This window comes from Halichoerus grypus, chromosome 9, assembly GCF_964656455.1.
Source record: "Halichoerus grypus chromosome 9, mHalGry1.hap1.1, whole genome shotgun sequence".
NCBI classification, from domain to species: domain Eukaryota; kingdom Metazoa; phylum Chordata; class Mammalia; order Carnivora; family Phocidae; genus Halichoerus; species Halichoerus grypus.
The window spans coordinates 12,188,386-12,208,322 of record NC_135720.1 but is presented as its reverse complement, the minus strand read 5'-3'; the positions used below and the strand labels follow the sequence as shown (position 1 = coordinate 12,208,322).

The 19,937-nt window shown below is 47.7% G+C and overlaps 2 protein-coding genes across 10 annotated transcripts in view; one reads left to right on the top strand and one right to left on the bottom strand.

Moving 5' to 3' along the window:
- TIAM2 (TIAM Rac1 associated GEF 2) overlaps positions 1-19,388 on the top strand; it is a 228,988-nt gene extending 209,600 nt beyond the window's left edge. For all 8 annotated transcript variants that reach the window (XM_036112076.2, XM_078054538.1, XM_078054539.1 and 5 more), the window contains 12 exons: positions 3,572-3,751; positions 6,278-6,346; positions 6,905-7,030; positions 7,860-7,968; positions 10,531-10,710; positions 12,413-12,531; positions 13,441-13,549; positions 14,177-14,235; positions 14,891-14,996; positions 16,107-16,194; positions 16,561-16,715; positions 18,263-19,388. In XM_036112076.2, coding sequence (XP_035967969.1) covers positions 3,572-3,751; positions 6,278-6,346; positions 6,905-7,030; positions 7,860-7,968; positions 10,531-10,710; positions 12,413-12,531; positions 13,441-13,549; positions 14,177-14,235; positions 14,891-14,996; positions 16,107-16,194; positions 16,561-16,715; positions 18,263-18,882 — 1,920 coding nt within the window. In that variant the 3' untranslated portion in view covers positions 18,883-19,388. The remainder of the gene's footprint in view (positions 1-3,571; positions 3,752-6,277; positions 6,347-6,904; positions 7,031-7,859; positions 7,969-10,530; positions 10,711-12,412; positions 12,532-13,440; positions 13,550-14,176; positions 14,236-14,890; positions 14,997-16,106; positions 16,195-16,560; positions 16,716-18,262) is intronic.
- A 63-nt stretch (positions 19,389-19,451) lies between these two features.
- The window catches only part of TFB1M (transcription factor B1, mitochondrial), a 66,522-nt gene continuing 66,036 nt past the window's right edge, over positions 19,452-19,937 (bottom strand). For both annotated transcript variants that reach the window (XM_036112085.2, XM_036112086.2), the window contains exon 7: positions 19,452-19,786. In XM_036112085.2, coding sequence (XP_035967978.2) covers positions 19,543-19,786 — 244 coding nt within the window. In that variant the 3' untranslated portion in view covers positions 19,452-19,542. The remainder of the gene's footprint in view (positions 19,787-19,937) is intronic.

Sequence of the window (19,937 nt, the reverse complement as noted above, 5' to 3'; positions counted from 1 at the left end):
CCCCTGCCAGCTCTGTCTGTCTAGCATTCAGCAGGGACTCAGCAAATGTGAGTTCCCTTTTCTCGGTGACCTAGTTGGCCGTTCGAGGGGTGACTTGATGGGATAGGTAATGCTGCTTCTGGTCTATCGATAAGGAAGTCGACTCAGGAGCCTTACCCAGGATCGTGCAGAGGACTGGGGGCAGAGCCGGGATAGAACTCTGGTCCTTTGCACCTCGCCTGTGCTTTTCACCCCCATCCCTGTTTTGGGTGTGAGAACGGCCCAATCAGAGTAGTCACTGTTACTAGACCTCGCTGATCAGACACACCCAGAATTCTACCTTTAACAGTTCAGTCCTTGATGACTGTCACTAAGAATAGAGAAGCTGAAACGTAACCACCTGGGCAACTCTTGTGGATACAACGTAAAAACACCTTTACAATCAGTCTTCTTTTAGAGTTCCTGCCTCCTGATGCCAAGTAATCGCCACCACCTCCCCCAGGCAGTAGCTCAGCTGCTCTGCCTGAGAAAGGTGACTTTGTCACATTCGAGCACTTCATCGTGGCACCTTAAAAAGTACATTTGCTATCAGAATCCCCCTGAACATTCACTTTTCCAAGTTAATCTTACCAGAAGTGTTCTTAAAATGAATTCTGATTTTCTAAAATGGCAAGATACTTTATTTTTAAAATCTCGTTATTTTAACACTGCATTGTTAGGTGTGATTTTTGACATCCCAGCAAGGCAAAGCTGTAAGCTCACCAGCTGCCATTAACTTATGGTGCATTTTGTGCAGTATATGTGAGCTTAATATAGATTCTGTAGCCCTGGAAGCTGTTATTTTTCAGCATTGCAAAATTATATTGTCTGAGCATGCGGTGCAAATACCAGTATAGAGATTTCAAATAAGTGAGTTTGGGAGTCTCAGTATCATCATCTGCGGTTGTTTAGCTCAGTTTGTAGAGGGCTGGACCCAGACTACCAGGGCCGTGGGTATGATTCTGTTTACTTCCTCTGTCTCGTGAGCTCAGACCATGTCCCTTTTACGTGGCCGTCCTTCACTGTAGACCATGGGGACAGTGTGATCAGGTGGAAGGCAGCGCTGCTCCTGGAGACCGAAGTAGATGCTGCTCACTGAACTGGGAAGCTTTTAAAAAATAATCATAGTTCGAACCCCACCGATTGAGTGGGTCTAGCCATGGGTATTTTTTAAAGCTCCTGAAACAGCTTAATGTGTGGCCAGGGTTGAGATCCCCTGGAAAGGAGGAGCACGGAGTTTGGAGTGGTCTGGTTGTATTCCCCAGGGCTCCTTTATGATGTTCACATCCTGGAAGACAGAAAAGCCGCCTTTTGGCTGCACCGTTCTGTTGGGCTTTTACTCTATGTCATTAGGCTTTTAGGGCATGGCTTAACAGTGTTGGAATTCCTTCAGTAATGAATCATAAGATTTGGTTGTTTTAAACATGAAGTGAGACATTTTGATAAATCAAGATGCATTTTGATTGGTGCCTTAAGATCCACATCTGTTTTCTTATTTTTTGAGAGTTTACCCGGAATGAATGTCTTCTGACGGGTGTTACCAGAAATACACTTGTGTTCGCATGTGTATGTGGATAATGCATATATCAAAGGAGAATCATTAGTACTTACACATGCTTTGAACTGTTTGAGAAGTAAATTACTTTGTATTATATGTGTCTGTGTGTCTAGCTGGAAGCTTAGTGCCTGTTCCGTGGTTGATCTAACTTTTGCACCAAGATTTATTTGAAGACGCGAGAAACAATGATATTTCAAGAGCCCCCCCCCCAGTCTGGAAGTCCTGGTCACAGACAACTGGCTGGGAGAGGAGGCCCACTTTCACTCCCCTGAGTTGGGCTCTGTATTACAGTGCTCATCCCCCACTGTCCTTCTGGCTCTTCTGTGGTTCTCCCTTGGAACACGTGTGCTTTCCAGGACCATGTTACAACCCTCTTCTTCCTGAAGCCTCCCGCACACAACAAAGTGGCTCCCGTTGGTTTACGGAGTCTTACTCTTTCACTCGTTCCACACAAGCCTGGGTTGGCTTCCAGTGAGCCTTGGGCTGTGCTTTGGTGTTTCTTACCTTGACAAGGGGACTATCCTCTCATGCAGGACCGGTCTTCTTTTTGGAGACAGAGGGGGCCCTCAGTTGAGACCCACTGAATTGAAAGATTAGCCAGATCAGTGTGGAGGGTAGAGCAGAGAGGGAGGCAAAAAGGGAGGGCCAGAGTGTCCTGTTTTAGCGTCGAGAGACTTTCACCTGTCAGGTGTCAGCTTTTATAACCGGTGTGCATCAGGCCACTGTGGTCACCCACACGCTCGTGTGAGCTGTTTGTGCTCTGAAAGGTCCCCAAGGAAATGAATGGAGCATTAAGAGATGGTTCCGCCAAGTTCAGCTTTTTACCCCAGCTGGAGCGCTAGAGATCAGGCCTGAGGGCACTTAAACTGAAGAAGGGAAGAGTTTTAGCCGAGAGAGTTGCCAAAGATGGATGGCGGTTAGTCATGTGTACTGGGCCATGCTGCTTTGTCTCTTGAAACAACGGCAGCGCAGGGGAGGTGAGGAGGTGCGTGGGGCGCCGGCTGGGCCCCCGGCCCCTGAGCTGGGCGCTCGGGGCAGTGACACGGAAAGGCCCCTGCCCCAGACAGGCTTACCCGCTGGTGGGTGGTAAGACGGGCCGGAGGTTGGATGCGGGTGGGATGGAAGGAGAAAGAGAAGTAAAAAGACGCTGAGGGTAATCTGATGACACTGCAAAGCACTGTGGAAACATATGGGAGGAGACACATTCGAGACTTCAAACCCCCGGCCTTGGGCAGGACCATACAAACGGGCTCCCCTTGAGAAGGCTCTTCCATTACTGTGCTTAAAAGTAGGAACTTGTGCTGACGGCTGGGGGACTGACTCCTCTTGTCCCTGAGTCTGGATGATTCCATTCCCGCTGTCATCAGGAAGCTTCCCACAAGCCGGTTCATCCCTCTTCTCTGGCACTCACTGGGTTTTGCTGTATCCCCTGCTCACTTCTGGGCCCTCCTTGGGGTGGGGTGGGGGAACTCTGCACCCCGCAGGGTAGAGGACGTCCCTCCCTTCACGCCCATCCCCAGCATGTGCAGCACCTCTAACCTCTTCACTCGTATTCTGCTACTTGGCGCGAGACTGCAGAGCTCGTGGTTGGATTTGAGGGCAGAGCTGCAAGTGCCTTGTGGCCAAGCCATCCTAAAATCCTTGGGGTGCCATGCCATTCTGGAGGCTCCCACGGCTGTTCTGTCCGGGAGGCTCCTCAGTGTGCTCTTAGAAAGCCACAAGCTTGCTTTGAGAGCGCCCTCAAGTCTGTTAAACTGACGGCTAGTCCTGTGCCGTGTTCGCTGGTTTCAGTACCAACCAGCCATGTGCCACACAGCTCTTAGGGCGACAGAAAAGCACCAGGTGAATGAGTGAGACCAGTGGGCCTAGCTTTTCGCCCCGTGACACTGCCGAGAGCGCACTGGGCGGAGACAGCCGCTGGCTGTGTCCCCGCTGCGAGGCCCGTGATAATGGAGCGCGTCCCCTACATGATCCCCCCGTCTCGCCCTCTCTCAGAGTGCGGAACAGATCGCCGCGCTGTGTAGGGGTTTCGGCGACACGCAGAGCGACGGCATGGAAGGGCCTCGGGGGCCTCGGGACCCACCTCCGCGGCCGCTGGCTCGCCACCTCTCCGATGCAGATCGCCTCCGAAAAGTCATCCAGGAGCTGATGGACACGGAGAAGTCCTACGTGAAGGTAACGGAAGGGGCCGCGTGTTCTTCCCCGCTCGGTCTCCCCGGGGGTGGCCAGCTGTGTGTCGGCAGGGCTCCCCGGAACCCCAGCACTTGTGCTTGAGCTGCCTGCTCCTGGAAGCAGCGGATTGCTGCCCAAGGGGGGGGGTGCGAGAGGGCCCACAAGCCGAGAGGGCTTGGGAGAATCCGTGCTCGGCTCACTGCGTTACCAAGGTAGCTTTCGCTATGGAAACAGATGTTCTGGTTTGTCACCTGCGCTCTGTGGGAAGGGAGTCTGTCACCTGCGCTCTGTGGGAAGGGGTTTAGCAGGAGAGCGCTGGAGAGGACTTGAGGGGCTGAGGAACCAGGGAGCGACCTGCTCACAAGCGGCTGCTGGTGCGGCCCCCACACCTGCCTGGTGGCCGTCGCCGTGCGGGACAGGTCCCACGACGGAGCAGCGGGTCATCCCAGGGCCGCTCCCACCCCGGCACAGAGGGATACGTGCCCAGACACTTCAGTACCCGAAGAATTCATTTATGTTTCCGAGGACCCCAGTCAGTAGTTTGAGAAACCTTTCCTGAAGGACGCCGGAGCCCGGGGAGACCGGGTTCTTCTGCTTTCAGTATTTGCTGGAAGCTCACGTGCTCGGCCGGGGCTGGCAGCGGCAGCTGGCGCAGGGCAGGGGCTGGGAGTCCCACCAGGCTCGGCCCCGGGTGGCGGCCCGGCCTTCGGGGTGCCCTCCACTCCCACTCACACCCGTGTGTGCACACCCGGCTGTCACCTCCTTCCTGCACAAGACAAGTCTCAGCTTCCCCTTCCGTCAGTGTTACTGTCATTTTATCTGGACTTGACGGGCGGCCTACTCACAGGTAGAACTACCCCGAGCTCCTTCTTTTGGTCCCGAGGGGAGAAAGGAAAGCCGTAGAGTGGACAGTTTACTTCCATATCCCGTTACGTCTTGTCCAGTATCTCCTGTGGGGAGATGACGTGAACCCCGGGGAGCCCAGACTGGGCTTCTGGACCGTCCTGTGATCATGATGGCCTTTCCAGAGCAGCTGTGTGCTGTGCGGTGTGAGGCTTCAGAGACCCTCCGGCCCCGTGAGGGAGGGGGACACGAGCTGTCACCCGCAGAGGCGAGGGCGGAGTTCAGACTTCCTACGGCTCTCGTCGGTGTGGTCCTCCCGTGCCGTTCGGCCACCCGGCACCGGGACGGTTGTTTCACCGAGGTGCTGGTGGAGGACTGAGATGGATGTTCGGGGTGAGCTAGACAGAGAGGACCCTTCGCCCTGCAAGAAACCTGCGCTTTGTTTTCTTAGGGCTGCAGCTGTCCGGCCCCGCGGCTCGGCGCCCACCTGCTCGTGGTGTGTAAGTCCTGAGCAGCCCCCGCCGGCACGAGGAAGGAGGGCAGCCCGGCCCTGGCTCTGACCGAATAACCAGCACCGGGTGCCTCTCGTGATTGACACACACACCATTTCCATTTTGTCATTTCTTTTTGTGGCTGACATTTAACACGGGATTTTACCTCCTGTTCATCTAACCTTGATCCCTGCATGCAACTTGGAACTGTGAGCATTGGTGTGTTCGCTGAGATACGGTTCAGTAGCTTCTCGCATCTCCCTGCTCTGAAGCAGTCGCCGTGGAAGGTGGTGAGGGAGGGAAGGCCAGGGAGCTTTTCGTTGCGACACAGGAAAAGGCATCACAGGCCTGTCCACTTGTTCCGGGACCTATGCCATAAGGTTCTGGAGGCTTCGGCTCTAACAGAGCTCTTCAGGTCTAGATTTCTCCCCTGTGAAATGAGGGAGCAAAGTAGTGGACTTTGTAATCAATTACCTCTAGCATTTTCATACTGAAAATTCTTCAGAATAAATGAAATAAGAAGAAAAAAACCTTTCCTATTACAAAATTATATCCTGGTCTTGGCTTCAAATTATTAAATCACCCCTTTATCTAAAGAGTTTTATAAACACCGTCCACTCCCACTATTCCGCACTGCTGGAGCCCGGTTTACTGGAGACTCCAATATGGCCTAGATTATAAACATCATGACTGCTCTTAATCCTTGGGCATTTTTTCTTGCATTCGAATACGGGAGCTTGAAATTCTGCTAATGCGTCAACCCCGAAGTTGAGGAGCTTCCCAGATCTTGTCCCGTCCCTCTCAGCTCCACGGTGGGGCTGTGGCCGTGCTCGCTGAGGCAGAGGAGGAAGCGGGGTGAGCTGGCCGGTGTGGTCACGCCCGACAGACGTGCTGCGCCAGAACTCACCTTCTCGCAGGGAGATGAATGCTCCCGCTGCATCGGCCACGGAGGGAGCCTGGCTCTGCCACCAGGCTGTCCAAGCAGGATAGGTGACCCGGCTGCTGAGTGCACTGTGCCATTAGCCTCTGTGAATTAGGTCAGAAATAACAGGAACCGCCTTCAGGGTCATGAATTTCAACCAGACTTGAAATCCATCATTCCCGGTGGGAGTCTGGAGCTGTGGTCAGGGTTGCTGGAAACTCTTGGGTATTTCGGAGACACACGTGATAAAGATTCCCTTCTTCCGTCTTTCAGGATCTGAGCTGCCTCTTTGAATTATACTTGGAGCCACTTCAAAATGAGACCTTTCTCACCCAAGATGAGGTAATCCGTCCCCTTCCCCCTGTCCACTGACACACAGGTTAGTCTGTTTGCCTGTGAGTGGACCTCCCCGGAGGTTCTATCTGCTGATCCCCCAAGAACATCCAGGACTAAAGGGTTGTCGGAGGGACCCAGGCGTGGCCTCCAAAGCCGTTTATGTGGCCTCTGTCACGTGAGGCTCAGTGGCAGGAGTTCACCTGCGCAGGACAGTCAGTGTCCTTTTTGTAGAAGAAAGTGTGGTCAGAAGTTACTCTTTAATTCATGGCTTGTTAATGTTAAATCTCAGTAATTAGCTCTTTTCTGGTGCCTTCCATTTTTCGCCAGTTTGAATCCTGAAAATGTTCCCTCCATTTATAAGGTTAAGAATTACTAGAACCAGAGCTGTAAAAACTCTGTGCATAAACTGTGTCACGGAGTGAATACGCTGCCTTCTTTGAAGGATTTACTTCTGTCTGCTGCTTTCTGGTGAACAGCTTGGGATTTGCCTGTGTGTCTGGGTGTTAGAGTGGTCTCTGGGTCTTCATTGCTGATACCCTCTTTCTGATCCCGGCCTTTATATAGATGGAGTCCCTTTTTGGAAGTTTGCCAGAGATGCTTGAATTTCAAAAGGTGTTTCTGGAGACTCTGGAGGATGGGATTTCAGCATCTTCGGACTTTAGCAGCCTTGAGACTCCCTCACAGTTCAGAGTAAGTATTTTGGACTTTGGCTTAAGGCAAAAATAAATGGGTAGAGTGCAGAACTCTCCCTTGAAAAAGAAATTGCTGTCCCTTGCCCATAGACAAGGTAAATTTAGTGCTTTCATTGCACTGTTTTCCTCTGGCAGGTGGTAAAAGCCGGCCACGTTTGTATCTTGAGTGGTTCTGGTAGTCAGAGTCTGGGTGGCACACTTATGTAGAGTCTGCCCGGTGGCTGAGCACGTCCACCACACTGTTTGCTCAGATCTGCTGAACGATATGTAGGGAGTTTGCTCGAAGCAGGAGCACCTACCCTGCATCTAATCTCGCATCTTCATGGTCATGTGACGCTGGGATGAAAAGCATCGGTCAGTGGTTCTTCGATGGAGCCCTGTTTCCAACGTGAGCATCAGTGACTAGTGAGGAGCCCCTCCAGGGAAGGAAAGGTGCGAGACAGTAGAAAGGGGACAGGGCAGGATACAGTCAAAAGCATCTGTCCCAAGTAATGCTTGATTGATTATCCTCCCAGATCGTTCATATCCCACTTTATCAGATGTATTTTTGTCGAACTTTCTTTCTTGTCCTTTGCCCGTGGTGTCAGCTCTGCTGCCCGAAGGCTTTCAGTCAAACTCAAGATCTGGGGGGATGCCAGGCTGTTCTCTGTCTGCTGTGGAAATGGGGCAGTCCTGGCTTTATTTCATTTGGTGATTTCTCTGAGGCATTAGTGCTCTGGTATCTGAAAGACAGATGCCATGGATGCACCAAAGTAGTCAGATGCCACACTGGAGCCAGCAGACCCCGATTAAACCATGTCCAATGTGACTTTTCCTTCCTCTCCTAGAAATTGCTGTTTTCCCTTGGAGGCTCTTTCCTTTATTACGCGGACCATTTTAAACTCTACAGCGGATTCTGTGCTAATCATATTAAAGTACAGAAGGTTCTAGAGCGAGGTAAGTTGCTCATACCTTTATAGCTGTGTTTTTTTTTTTTTTAGTTGTTAACAGTGAATTTGCATTCAATAAGTGGGGATAAGTACAGTTTTAATGGATCATGCTCTGTTCTTGACCTTTAAATTGACAGGCATTAGAGGAAAAATTCTTGGTTTATTTCAGTTTATTGGTAACAGTGAACACGTGTCCTAAGAGCAGAGATGTTTCTCTGCTTTGTGTCACTCTGCTGTTAAATTACCTCTGGATTCTTTTTTTTTTTTTTGGCCACATTCCTTGATCTGAAACCCAGGAACCATAAGCTGCTGTGTTCTTCCTTTCTCGCTAACCTCCTTAGGCCCGAGGAAGCACGCGGATGCCAGCAGCACGCTCACAAGCAGGGCGGTAACTAGAGTTAAAGCCGCTTTGACGGATCCAGGCAAACACTAACACTTAAGGGTCCACATCCTGTCCCTGAAGCACCCTTGGTCTCTCCACGTTTTTATCATCTTCTTTTATTGGCTTTAACTGAAGCCTTTCATTTTCTTGACGCCCAGGGAGACCCGTTGGGTGGACCTCACCCTCTCCGGATCGTGCGGGGGCGGGGGTGGGGGGGCACGGAGCGCCTGGGCTTTCAGTAACGGCCTGTCGGCCCAGCCTGGCGCTGGATTCGGGGATTTGATGAGAGCCGTGACCTTGTTCAGCCGCACGCGGATTGTAGGGAGCTTTGCGACGTGCGGTTCCGTCTGCTTCTGTCTCACCCCGACCAGGAATGCCGCCTCACCGGAAGCGATTCTGTCCCTGGGGCTGCTTTCCGTGGCCACACACCTGAGATTAAAGTTCTCCAATCTGCCGCTCCCAGAAGGCGTTTTTCTGTCCCATTCTTGGGCATTCTCGTTTGCGGTGGCGGGGCCCGGAGCAGGCGAGCTCAGGGCTGCGGGCACAGGGCGGCAGGGGTGCGGCGTGCGGGGCGCGGGCTCCGGCGCTGGAAGGCGGCTCAGGGAAATGCACGTGAGCCTCAGGGTCGTCGGAACCGTCTCCAGAAAAGGTCACCGGGCCGCCTCTGTTCTCTCTGTCGCTCACGGGAACCGGGGAGCGAGACACGGACCTGCCGAAGCCGCCTCCGTTACAGTGTCATCCGTTTCTGGGATACAGATGACCTCCCCTGGGACTTGAGTGCCTTCTGTAGAATGACACAGGGCTTCATGCCTTCTGTCCCACGATGATTTGCCGGCTCTCCCGAAGCCAGGGAACCTGGGCGCTCTCCTGTGACAGTGGCCAATGTCTGGGGAGAGGTCTCTATTTGAACTTTTTTAGTTGCATCAACTAAATTCCAAGCCCCTTTCTCTGTTGTCATTATAGGCTCTATCTGAAGGTCGCCCTTCAGTGTTTCCCTCTCAGAACCAGGCGACAGTCTCTCCACAGGATCGACCATGGAAGGCGAGTGGAGGTTTACCCCAGCACTCAGAGCATTTAGCCCGTTCCACTGATGCAACTCTGCCATTTGGTTTAAGTCTGGATATTTACAGTATCGTAGAAGGACAGGCTCACGGTTAAGAAATGGTCTTGAAGTGCTTCAAGGGAACAAGCCCCAGCCAAAATCTGCCTCCTCTACTTTTGCTTAAACAGAGATGTGACTCCCGTTGGCATTTCCTCTAGGATCACCTTCTTACTGACAGTAAAATTAAAGCACACCAGTGCTTTGCTCAGTTCCGAAGGATCATCTCAGCAGCCACTTTGGTCACATTCAAAATGGTACCACATGTCCTAGAAGTTGTAGGTTTTTGCCTTTGTGACAAAACCCCAAATGAGGGTGTGATTTCATTCAGATTGGCTGAATGCCAAACAGATGGCCAACCAGAGTCAGCAGGTGGCATCCAGAGGAGCCCCTGGGACATGTCCCATTGGCATCTCAACACTGAACGGGGTTGGGGTCCTGGGTGTCCCCTTGATAACGTCAGACGCTGACGCAGGCAGCTTTCCCTGCCCGTGGCGGTCTGAAGGTCACATCCGGTGAGCCGGACTGCTCGGAGCTGTGGGGGTGAAGGCTGCAGTGCTTACCGACTTGTTTTACAAGAAAACAAGATAGCCCCTTGTGTATAGAATAAGTAACAATCTGTGCGGGGACGGTGGGGGAAAATGACTCGTTTATTTTGCTCTATGATTCTTTTGCAGGGTAGCTGTAGGGTCTGGATAAGACTGTTTTGTGGCTTTATGAATTGGTTGAAACTCACTTCTTAGGCACCTCTAACCGTCTCTCACGGGTTTGCATGTGAATATGCCTATAAAATCAGACATTCCTACATTTCAACTTGGTGTTCCTCTTTGGTGTGCGGACTGTACTATTTAGACAGCCTCGTAAGTTCCCTTTTTTCATGGGATTTGCACCCCCCCCCCCAACTCTGACGCTGAATCCACGTTGACAGCTGGGTGCCTGACCCACTGAAGCATTTGGGTTTTCATAAAGAATGGCATTAGGATGACTGTAGAAGTGGATGGTCTGTGACTCCATAAAAAACTGAAGGAAGTAGGGTTTAATTTCTCCGGCTGTGCTCTTCTAAGGGTCTATTATCCCCCTGCTTATAGCTAAAACCGATAAAGCCTTCAAGGCTTTTCTGGATGCCCGGAATCCCACCAAGCAGCACTCCTCCACCCTGGAGTCCTACCTCATCAAGCCGGTTCAGAGGGTGCTCAAGTACCCTCTGCTGCTCAAGGAGCTCGTGTCGCTGACGGACCAGGAGAGCGAGGAGCACTACCACCTGACAGGTAAGAAAACAGGCTGCGGACGGACTGTGACTGCCGCCACCCGCTGAACCTGCCAGGCCCCTCTTCTCTTCCCGGCTTCGTTTCAAATTCTCAGACCTGCTCAGGACTACGGTTCTTAAGCTTAGATATCATTTTAGTATGTGCACATAGCTACTAGGTATATGGCCATCCCTCCAGATGGACAGAATACTTGGGCAAAATTATGTCATCGGAGGAGCCCCAAACCCCTCTGGAGGGGTGATTCCATTTTCGTTTTTCAAAGAACGTATTTGAGCTCAGAGAGATGAAATCCGTTACTTTGGGTCTCTTCGGTTAGCAAAGCAGCGCTGCTGGAACCGAAAATGGGGCCTGTTTTCCTGCCACCTTGTGAGGCTGTGTGTTGCGCGCTGCCCAGTGCTGCTGATCGAATCCATTGGGTGAGGCTCCACCTTGTGGGGACTTCAGGGCAGAGCCCAGCTCCACAGCCCAGCTCCCGGCGACAGGTTCTGCTTTACGGTCCAGGCTGATGTGTCTTCTTTTGCAACCCCAGAAATTATGGGCCTAAGATACAATTTGTCAAATACACAGAGCCCCTCAGTTTGAGATGAAGTAGAGTATCCCCTAAAGGGATGCTGTGTTTGCATCAGACATACAGTGATTTGTTCTCTGTATGTGAAAACTAGGTGGTCTACCTATAATAAAATACCTGGGTAGAGTAACAAATTTATTAATAAGTATTAGTAGTACTGAATAATAAACACTGAAAAGAGTTTCAATTAAACTGGCTCTTGTTTCTATGGCAAGCATACTTTTGTATCATAAGTAACAAAGACAAAATTTTTTTTTACATGGAAGTTAAATTCTACAAGTAAATGATACAAATTATGATTAGTATTCAAATAATGTGAAAAGATCCTTTTTCCTCAAGATGATGTTTAAATGGGTATATTTAAAATTGCCTTCCAAATTTGCCTCCAAACTGAATTAAAATACCGAATCAGGAGAACAAAATAACAAAAAATACTAAATTTATAGGTAACCTGAAATTTTGCTTTTTGACTTTTACAAAATCATTTTGTCCCTCACATGCCCAAGTAGAAAGTTATAAATAAGCACCGTGTATAAATACCACCAGTTGCTGTGGTCATTAGGGGCATTTACAGAGACATTAGTAAGTTCTTGCTAACAAACTGTTGTTCACGGTTCCAGTCTTTGGCCCGGGAGGAGAGGCAGAATTTAAGGGCAGGTATCTGATAGCCAGTCAGTCTTGGGTTTCAGTTTTGGCTCTACTCCTTATTTCTCTCTTTAGAAGTCTGGCACCATACTTAACCCCTCCGCACCTCAGTTTCCTCATCTGTGAAATGGGATTGATTACAGCTCCTACAGTCATTCAGTTACTGTGGGGATGAAATGAGATGATTAAAATAAACCACCCATTATAGTACCTGCCACATAGAAGGTGCTCGATCAGCGTTAGCTGTTCTTATTAGTGATACTTTTTACCTGTGTTTTGCCTCATTTCAAAGAGACCTGGAGGTGGGAGATTGTCCTATTGTTCTTCATTATAGTGACTGGATTGCAGTGGGCTGTATGAGCCATGCCTGAGTAATGCTTCGGTTAGTAAGAACTGGTCTTGAATCTGGCTTGAATCTTGAGCTTTTTCATTACGGCTTTTGGTAGGACTTAAACAAAATTTATAAAATAATGATTTTATATTTTTCAGAGGCGCTAAAGGCAATGGAAAAAGTAGCCAGCCACATCAATGAGATGCAAAAGATCTACGAGGATTACGGGACCGTGTTCGACCAGCTAGTGGCAGAGCAGAGTGGAACAGAGAAGGAGGTCAGCGGCGCTGCCGCATTCCGAGAGGCTTAAGTGCATTTGTTCACTGCGTCCATAGGCGGTCTCCAAACTAGGCCACCGTGTTCGCGCTCTCCTAGACGAGAATATGCCTAAAATTTTTTTTGATCTTAACGCTTGCAGTAAACCAAACCATTTAAGTATAAACGGACCATAAAATTCATTATACTGGTTTAAGAATGTAACCTTGTATCACCTTAACATTGTACAAAAAGAAAACAAGAAATATCACTAAGCTTATGTCCCTACCCCCCACCCCCTTTCCATGGGGCGTGAGGCAAGACTCGGCCCAGAGGTGGGCGCGTACCTGGAAGGCGCGAGCTGACGGGAGGATGAATACAGGAAGTGGGGCCAGCAGGGAGAAAGAACCAGATATCTGACCTCGGCGGCTACCTCCTTACTTACAGAACTAGTTTAAGTGGAATTTGACAATTTCTATTTTTTTCTTTTCTGGTTAATTACTAAATTAGAATCTTGAGCTTTTCAAGTCTACATATAAGAAAACGTAGTTTCAGTAGAGAAAGGCAAGAACAGAAAACAACGGGAGTTTAATTTTTTGTGACAGTTTCAGTGTTGGTCCTTTTATCTTTGCAGGCCCCGTGTAGTTTATGGATCGGGGTGGTGACACTTTGGATGGACCTCAATGTCCATTTACATATAATGTGTGCACTGAACCAAAATGCCTTTCTATTTATGTTGTTTTTCAAAGTTTGATGCTTTGCTCATATTTTCAAAACCTATACTATTTAAAGGCCCCATGTTTACGGGGGCCATAAGAATCACATTGAATGCACTTGGAATCCCCACACATACATATGTGATTCACTGTCCAACATGAGACAACCTACCCCTGGGGTCTCCCTGTCTTCATCTCCCGTTTTTATGATACAGGTAACAGAACTTTCCATGGGGGAGCTTCTGATGCACTCTGCAGTTTCCTGGTTGAATCCATTTCTGTCTCTAGGAAAAACCAGAAAGGACCTTGAACTCACGGTGTTTGGTTAGTATCCCATTTGAAAGAATGTAAACTTAAAAAAGGCTGGTGAAAATGAAGATCTTTCTAGAGCCACCAGTCCAGCTAACTCTGATTTTCAGAAGGAGCTGGAATCATTGCTGTAATGGCTTTTGACTTAACAGAGCCAGCCTCCGACTATTTAAGATGCTGTCGCTCCGCATGCTCATTATCTTGCTCTCCCTTCTGCCGGGCTCACTGGTTCTGGCCAAGTGTTGCAGGAACAGATCTCCCGAGGCTATTTTGAAACCTGCTATCTTAATTGTTTGCTGCATTTGCAAAATGTCTTAATTCTCACTAAGACCGATTATAGACAGTGTATTCTCACCAAGATGAACACCATGTCCTCAGATTTCGATACAACAAAACAGGGATTTTTAAAAAAATCGCCAAGATCTACTTCAGATGATTGCTTTTAAATAAGTAGGTATTTCTGCATCATTGAAATATCAGAGGAGAGCACCATTTATTCACTCCTGTGGTTTAGTGGGATCTCGGAGCTTCATAAGTTTGAAGAGCTTTGTTCTATTAAAACATTCTAAGCCATAGTCCAACCTTGGAAGAAAGTTTGTACAAAATAATGAAAGACTTTTCTTTTTCTTTTCCTTTCTTTAGTTTTTAAGAGAGCTGTCATATTGGTTTATAAAGAAAACTGCAAACTGAAAAAGAAATTGGTAAGACAAGAAGTACATTTAATTAAAGCTACCTTTTTTCATGGCTCTGTCCTCCTGTCAGTGTTGGTCTGAGAAGCCCGCTCAGAACCAAGGCCTCACTGGACTAATGGGACTTATTCCTGGGGTGACTAAGCAAACCAGATACTCAGGCTATTATTCTCCCCACAAACAATGTCTGTTTTAAAAGAAGATCTACATCTACAAATTCCCGTGCTGGGGCCTACACAGAAAATCAGCTTCCATATCCCTGAAAATGGCCCATGTTTGCTCCATACACGTAAGAGACCACGTAACTTTGGTTTGTTTTCAAACGACTTTTTCCTTAGTTCAAAAAAAAAAAAAAAAAGAAGAAAAAGCTTAGCTGTGGATACCATAAGCCATCAGAGTTATTACCGTTCAGAGGTAATGAGGACACAGAAGGCTTGGTTGTCATTCTTGCTTGGTGTCTAGCAGTCTGTGCTCCCCAGACCACGGCTCTGCCCCAACGCCTCCCCCCCCCCCGCCCCGCCCCGAGATCTCTGAGAACTGGGACCACTCACACAGCTGCAAGGAGCCTCGCACACAGGGAAAACTTCCAAGTTTCCGTTCCCTGCACATCTCCTCTCTGGGTGAGAGCTTGCTCTAACACTTTTCTTGGGGGGCTTTCCTGTTACAGCCCTCGAATTCCCGGCCTGCACACGGCTCTGCCGACTTGGACCCATTTAAATTTCGCTGGTTGATCCCCATATCCGCACTTCAAGTCAGACTGGGGAATACAGCAGGTAATTGTTCCATGTGGTATGACGCCAGGAAAAAGCATTTTTTTTTTTTTTTTAAAGATTTTATATTTTTGTCAGAGCACAAGCAGGGGGAGTGGCAGGCAGAGGGAAAGCAGAGGGAGAAGTGGGCTCCCTGCCCAGCAAGGAGCCTGATTCGGGGCTCAGTCCCAGGACCCTGAGATCGTGACCCGAGCCGAAAGCAGACACTTAACTGACTGAGCCACCCAGGCGTCCCCAGGAAAAAGCATTTTAATGGGACTTACTTGCATTGTGGAATGAAAAACTAGGAAAGAACCTTCAGAATAACTTCTGAATTTTATTTTACAGGCAAAGAAAATAAGGACAAAAGAGGTTGTTTTGATTTTTTTTTTTTACAGACTTTTAGAGAAAGTAAATGCCAAATTTGCCTTTTCTTTGCCAAATACCTCTCTTCATTGTTTCCTTATTTTCACTATCAACGGTTTTCAACATTTTTCCTGCCTAGTATCCTTGATACCCTAAAATATGTTAAAAAAAGGACCGCAAACTTAAATTTAAAAATTGATATATCAGAAAATTCCTTAAGATTAAGCAGTATTATATGTGATATTAGAAAAAAAACACAACTTTTCCACCTTGGAAAATGTTCAGAGGTCCTTCTAGAAGAACCATGTTCTGGTGACAGTGGTTCCGGTGACAGAAAGGACCAGTAGTCTAAGGCATGCAGTGATGCTCTGGGTCCCTGTGAAGTTTTGTTTTGACGTGCTTACATTTCCTAAAAGGGGACTGACTTTGGGCTGGCCTGTTTCACCTCACGTACCTGAGCACATCCTACTGTTCCTTCCAAAGAATACAATGAATGGAATGGGGTTGACAAACAGGATCCCTTTAACCTCTTTCCCGGAGAGACGGGATCCAGGGCTAGGGAAGAAAGCACACTGAGGTGGATGGAAAACTACCAGGAAATGTAAAAAGTAACTAAAAAGTATTTAACTTTTGATAACTATTTGTGAAAGTCATACATAGAACGAGGCACAGAAGAAAATGATGAGACTCAGGACAGGAAATACTTGACGTGAGTTTCGAACTTCACATCTTTGGCGAAGTTGTAGACCCTTGTTTCCTTTTACACAGGGACAGAAAATAATTCCGTCTGGGAACTGATCCATACGAAGTCGGAAATAGAAGGACGGCCGGAAACCATCTTCCAGCTGTGCTGCAGGTCTTACGGACTTCCAAAAATTAAAATCAATGGGAAAAAGACAGAATTGTGCTCTCTTAAAAATGGGAGTTTATTTTTAGTGCTCTCCTGAATGTTGATGACTTCAGGATCACACCCAGCCTCCCCCAAATGGCAACTGTCTATAGCAGAATGCATTGATTAAATATGTGTCCAAATCTTAGTGCTCAGAGGCGCTTCACAAATGATCACTTCTCCTTTTGTAAGTGGAGACCAGGGTACACAGAAGCTGGGTGACTCATGGTCAGTCTGTCCTGAGAGCAGTAATAGGACACTTAAGGACCAGGGGACGTGGACACAAAGCACGAGGACACTCGACATGACTGTTTTCTCTTCTCCCCTCACCAGTGACAGTGAGAGCAAAACCAACATCGTCAAGGTGATTCGATCTATTCTGAGGGAAAACTTCAGGCGTCACATCAAGTGTGAATTACCCCTGGAGAAGACCTGTAAGGATCGCCTGGTACCCCTTAAGAACCGAGTTCCTGTTTCAGCCAAGTTAGGTGAGAATTTTGCTGGCCTTGTGTTTACTCAGGAAAACACAAGCTTCTCTGTAAGGATGTATGTTTTTGTAATACAGCAGTGAGTCATCACTTTGTAAAGTACCAGGGGGAGCTCTGTGAGCTCTGAACCAGACACCCGAGTACACGGAGTGGTGTGTGAAGGTGGTGGCAATTTTATTTCCTTTTAAGAAACTTAAGGGGCACCTGGGTGGCTCAGTTGGGTAAGTGTCTGTCTTTAGCTCAGGTCGTGATCCCGGGGCCCTGGGATTGAGCCCCGCGTCGGGCTCCCTGCTCTACGGGGAGCCTGCTTCTCCCTTGCCCTCAGCTGCTCCCCCTACTTGTGCTCTCTCCCTCTCTCAAATACATAAATGAAATCTTAAAAAAAAAAACAACAACTTAAAATGCCTCTTGCTCCCAAACCTTGTATAAACTATAACCACCCCCAATCCCAAGTCCTCATTTTACCACCAGCTGACATAGTCTCTTTACTATCTTATCTCTTCTTGCATTGAGATGTGCAGGAGTCACATAGTCTCTTAGCTTAGCTTGGCTCACTGCAGTCCTCCCAGTGCTCCGAACAGCTCAGGCATCTAGAAAGCCAGTACTTGAATTAAGATCAAGAAACCTTACATTCATTCTTACCCAGTCAATTAAGTCAGCAAGGAAACACTCCAGATAAACTTTCTGCCTGGTTTTAAAACTTCAGTTAAAATTTTAAATTTTCTTTTAAAATTTCAGTTTAAACCCTCTCTCTGTATTAACTGTTTTGTTAGTATCTTTGGTCTTGTTTCTTTTCTTCATTGGTCACAGTGTGACCTCCTCTTCAAATTCACTGTATATTTTTTATTTTTTTCTCTATTGCCAAAATAAGCTGTAGCCATCAAAACTGTGCTATTACTGTCTATGGAAACATCACAGCTGAGAGCTCCCCTTTTCTCTTCAACCCAAGAGAAAAGAATTAAACACACACAAATGATTAAATTATTCCTATTAAATCTCTGAAAGTTGGCTAGAAATTCCAGCAGAGACCATTCTCATGAGTGATGAAGGGCATTTTTCTACTTTTAATGGAGCAGCAAGGGAAATAAGGTGAGAAGGCAGGCGTAGAAATATGGTATAATCTTGGCTGTCCAGTTTCAAAGTACTTTAGTGAAAGAAAGGGACCTAGATTTTATTAGTAGCTAACTTTTTCATTTATCCATTGGCAAAATAAGAATCCTAGCTTTCGTAATAGTTTATAGCTTGTTGTTCTGTCTAAACAATCGAGCTCTGGTAATAGGTCATCTAGAAATGCCCAATCCTCCAACATAAAATTTCAAATAAACGTTAAGTAAAAAGTTTCCACACTTGGTGGTATCTGCATGTTTTGGGTGTATGTGTGTTTTTTTTTCTTTTTTCTTTTTTTGCCCAAGCCCCAGGATAGTTGTTAACAGAAGTGAGATGATGTTAAGTCATTAAGATGTTATCTTATAACGTACGTTGCAAAAATTATGCATTGTGGAGTCTGTTTCTCAATCACGAGGGGAAATGCACTTTTCTCATTGCAGCTTCCTCCAGGTCCTTGAAAGTCCTCAAGAATTCCTCCAGCAGCGAGTGGCCCGGCGAGCCCGGCGAGGCCGGCAAGGGCAGCTCCCTGGACTCGGACGAGTGCAGCCTGAGCAGCAGCACCCAGAGCAGCGGCTGCGCCCCAGGCGGGAGCAGGCAGGAGTCCCTGCAACACCCCCGGCCAGGCCTGGCTGATCTGTCAGACAGTCTCATCAAGGAGAGTGACATTCTGAGCGACGACGAGGACGACTACCATCAGACTCTCAGACGGGGCAGCCCTACCAAAGACATTGAAATTCAGTTCCAGAGACTGAGAATCTCCGACGGCCCCGATGCAAAGCCAGCTGAACAGCAGCCTGGCACGGAGGGCCGGCCCAAAGGGGAGCAGCCCAAGCTGGTGCGGGGGCACTTCTGCGCCATTAAGCGGAAAGCGAACAGCACCAAGCGGGACAGGGGAACTTTGCTGAAGGCACAGATTCGCCATCAGTCCCTTGACAGTCAGTCTGAAAATGCCAACCTCGATCTCAGTTCTGTTCTCCAGCGAGAGTTCAGTGTCCAGAGTTTAACCTCGGTGGTCAACGAGGAGTGTTTTTATGAAACAGAGAACCACGGGAAGTTGTAGTGCCATTTCAATCCAGATGCGGGCTCGATGGCTCGTTTTACTTTTAAACTGGTGGTCAAGGGGAAATGGCAGAAAAACTATTCATTATTGGGTTTTGTGCGGCGTACATTTTCTCCACAAAATAGTTGTAAAGATTTAAGTTATTTTAATTTATTGTAGATCAGAAAACTAGATTGAACTGACCGGAATCTGTAAATTACTTAGTTTATAGCCCTTTTGAGCAGGTATCAAAATGACTTAGGATCCTTAAAATTGCAATCTATTTTAATTTATGTGGAAAAAGTAAGATGGAGTTGTGATTAATAGGTCATTGTTTTTTTTTCCAATCCTCTGGGCATTTTCTTTGAGCTGTTAGTTTTTGCTTTATTTAAAGCATATTTATTTTAATCTGGGTGAGGGGCACAATGTGCAGACCTTTCATTTTTGTAAGGTTGTTAACAGAGGCCGTTTATACTGAACATGTCGTATCTATGCAGCATATATATTAAAAGAAAGCTTGTACTGTATCTTATTTGATTATATTTATTTTCTCTACCAAGCTGTACAGTAAAAGGGAAATAAGTCACATATGGTAATCGTATTTTTATTGTCCTTCTGTAGAAGACAAAAAGTACACATCTGAGCAGCTTAACATTGTGGAAAGCAACATTCGATACGCTCTTATAGTCTGTCTCTCTCCTTGTCGTCCTCTTTTTCCTGAGTTTTGCTTTTATTTTGTTTGAGTTCTTCTCTGAAATTATAAGCAAAGAGGTGCGGGTCTTCATCACACATTTTTCGGTATACATCACACAGGCTCTTAAAGTGTGAAACAGAGAGCTGGCTGGGCCTAAGGGTAGGGTCCACATCTGCCAACTCTAATAGTTTTCCAGTGCTTTCCACGCGCTGAACTTCAGGGAATAACATTCTGAGGAGAGAAAATAATCAAAATTTTACTTAAGGAATTCCTTAAATCATGATGCTTCCTTCTACTCTCATTTGAAAATGACATCGAGAGGGAGTGGAGGCTGCGGCTGGAGTGTCCTCGGGGCCCCAAGCCAATGGAGAGGGATCTTGAT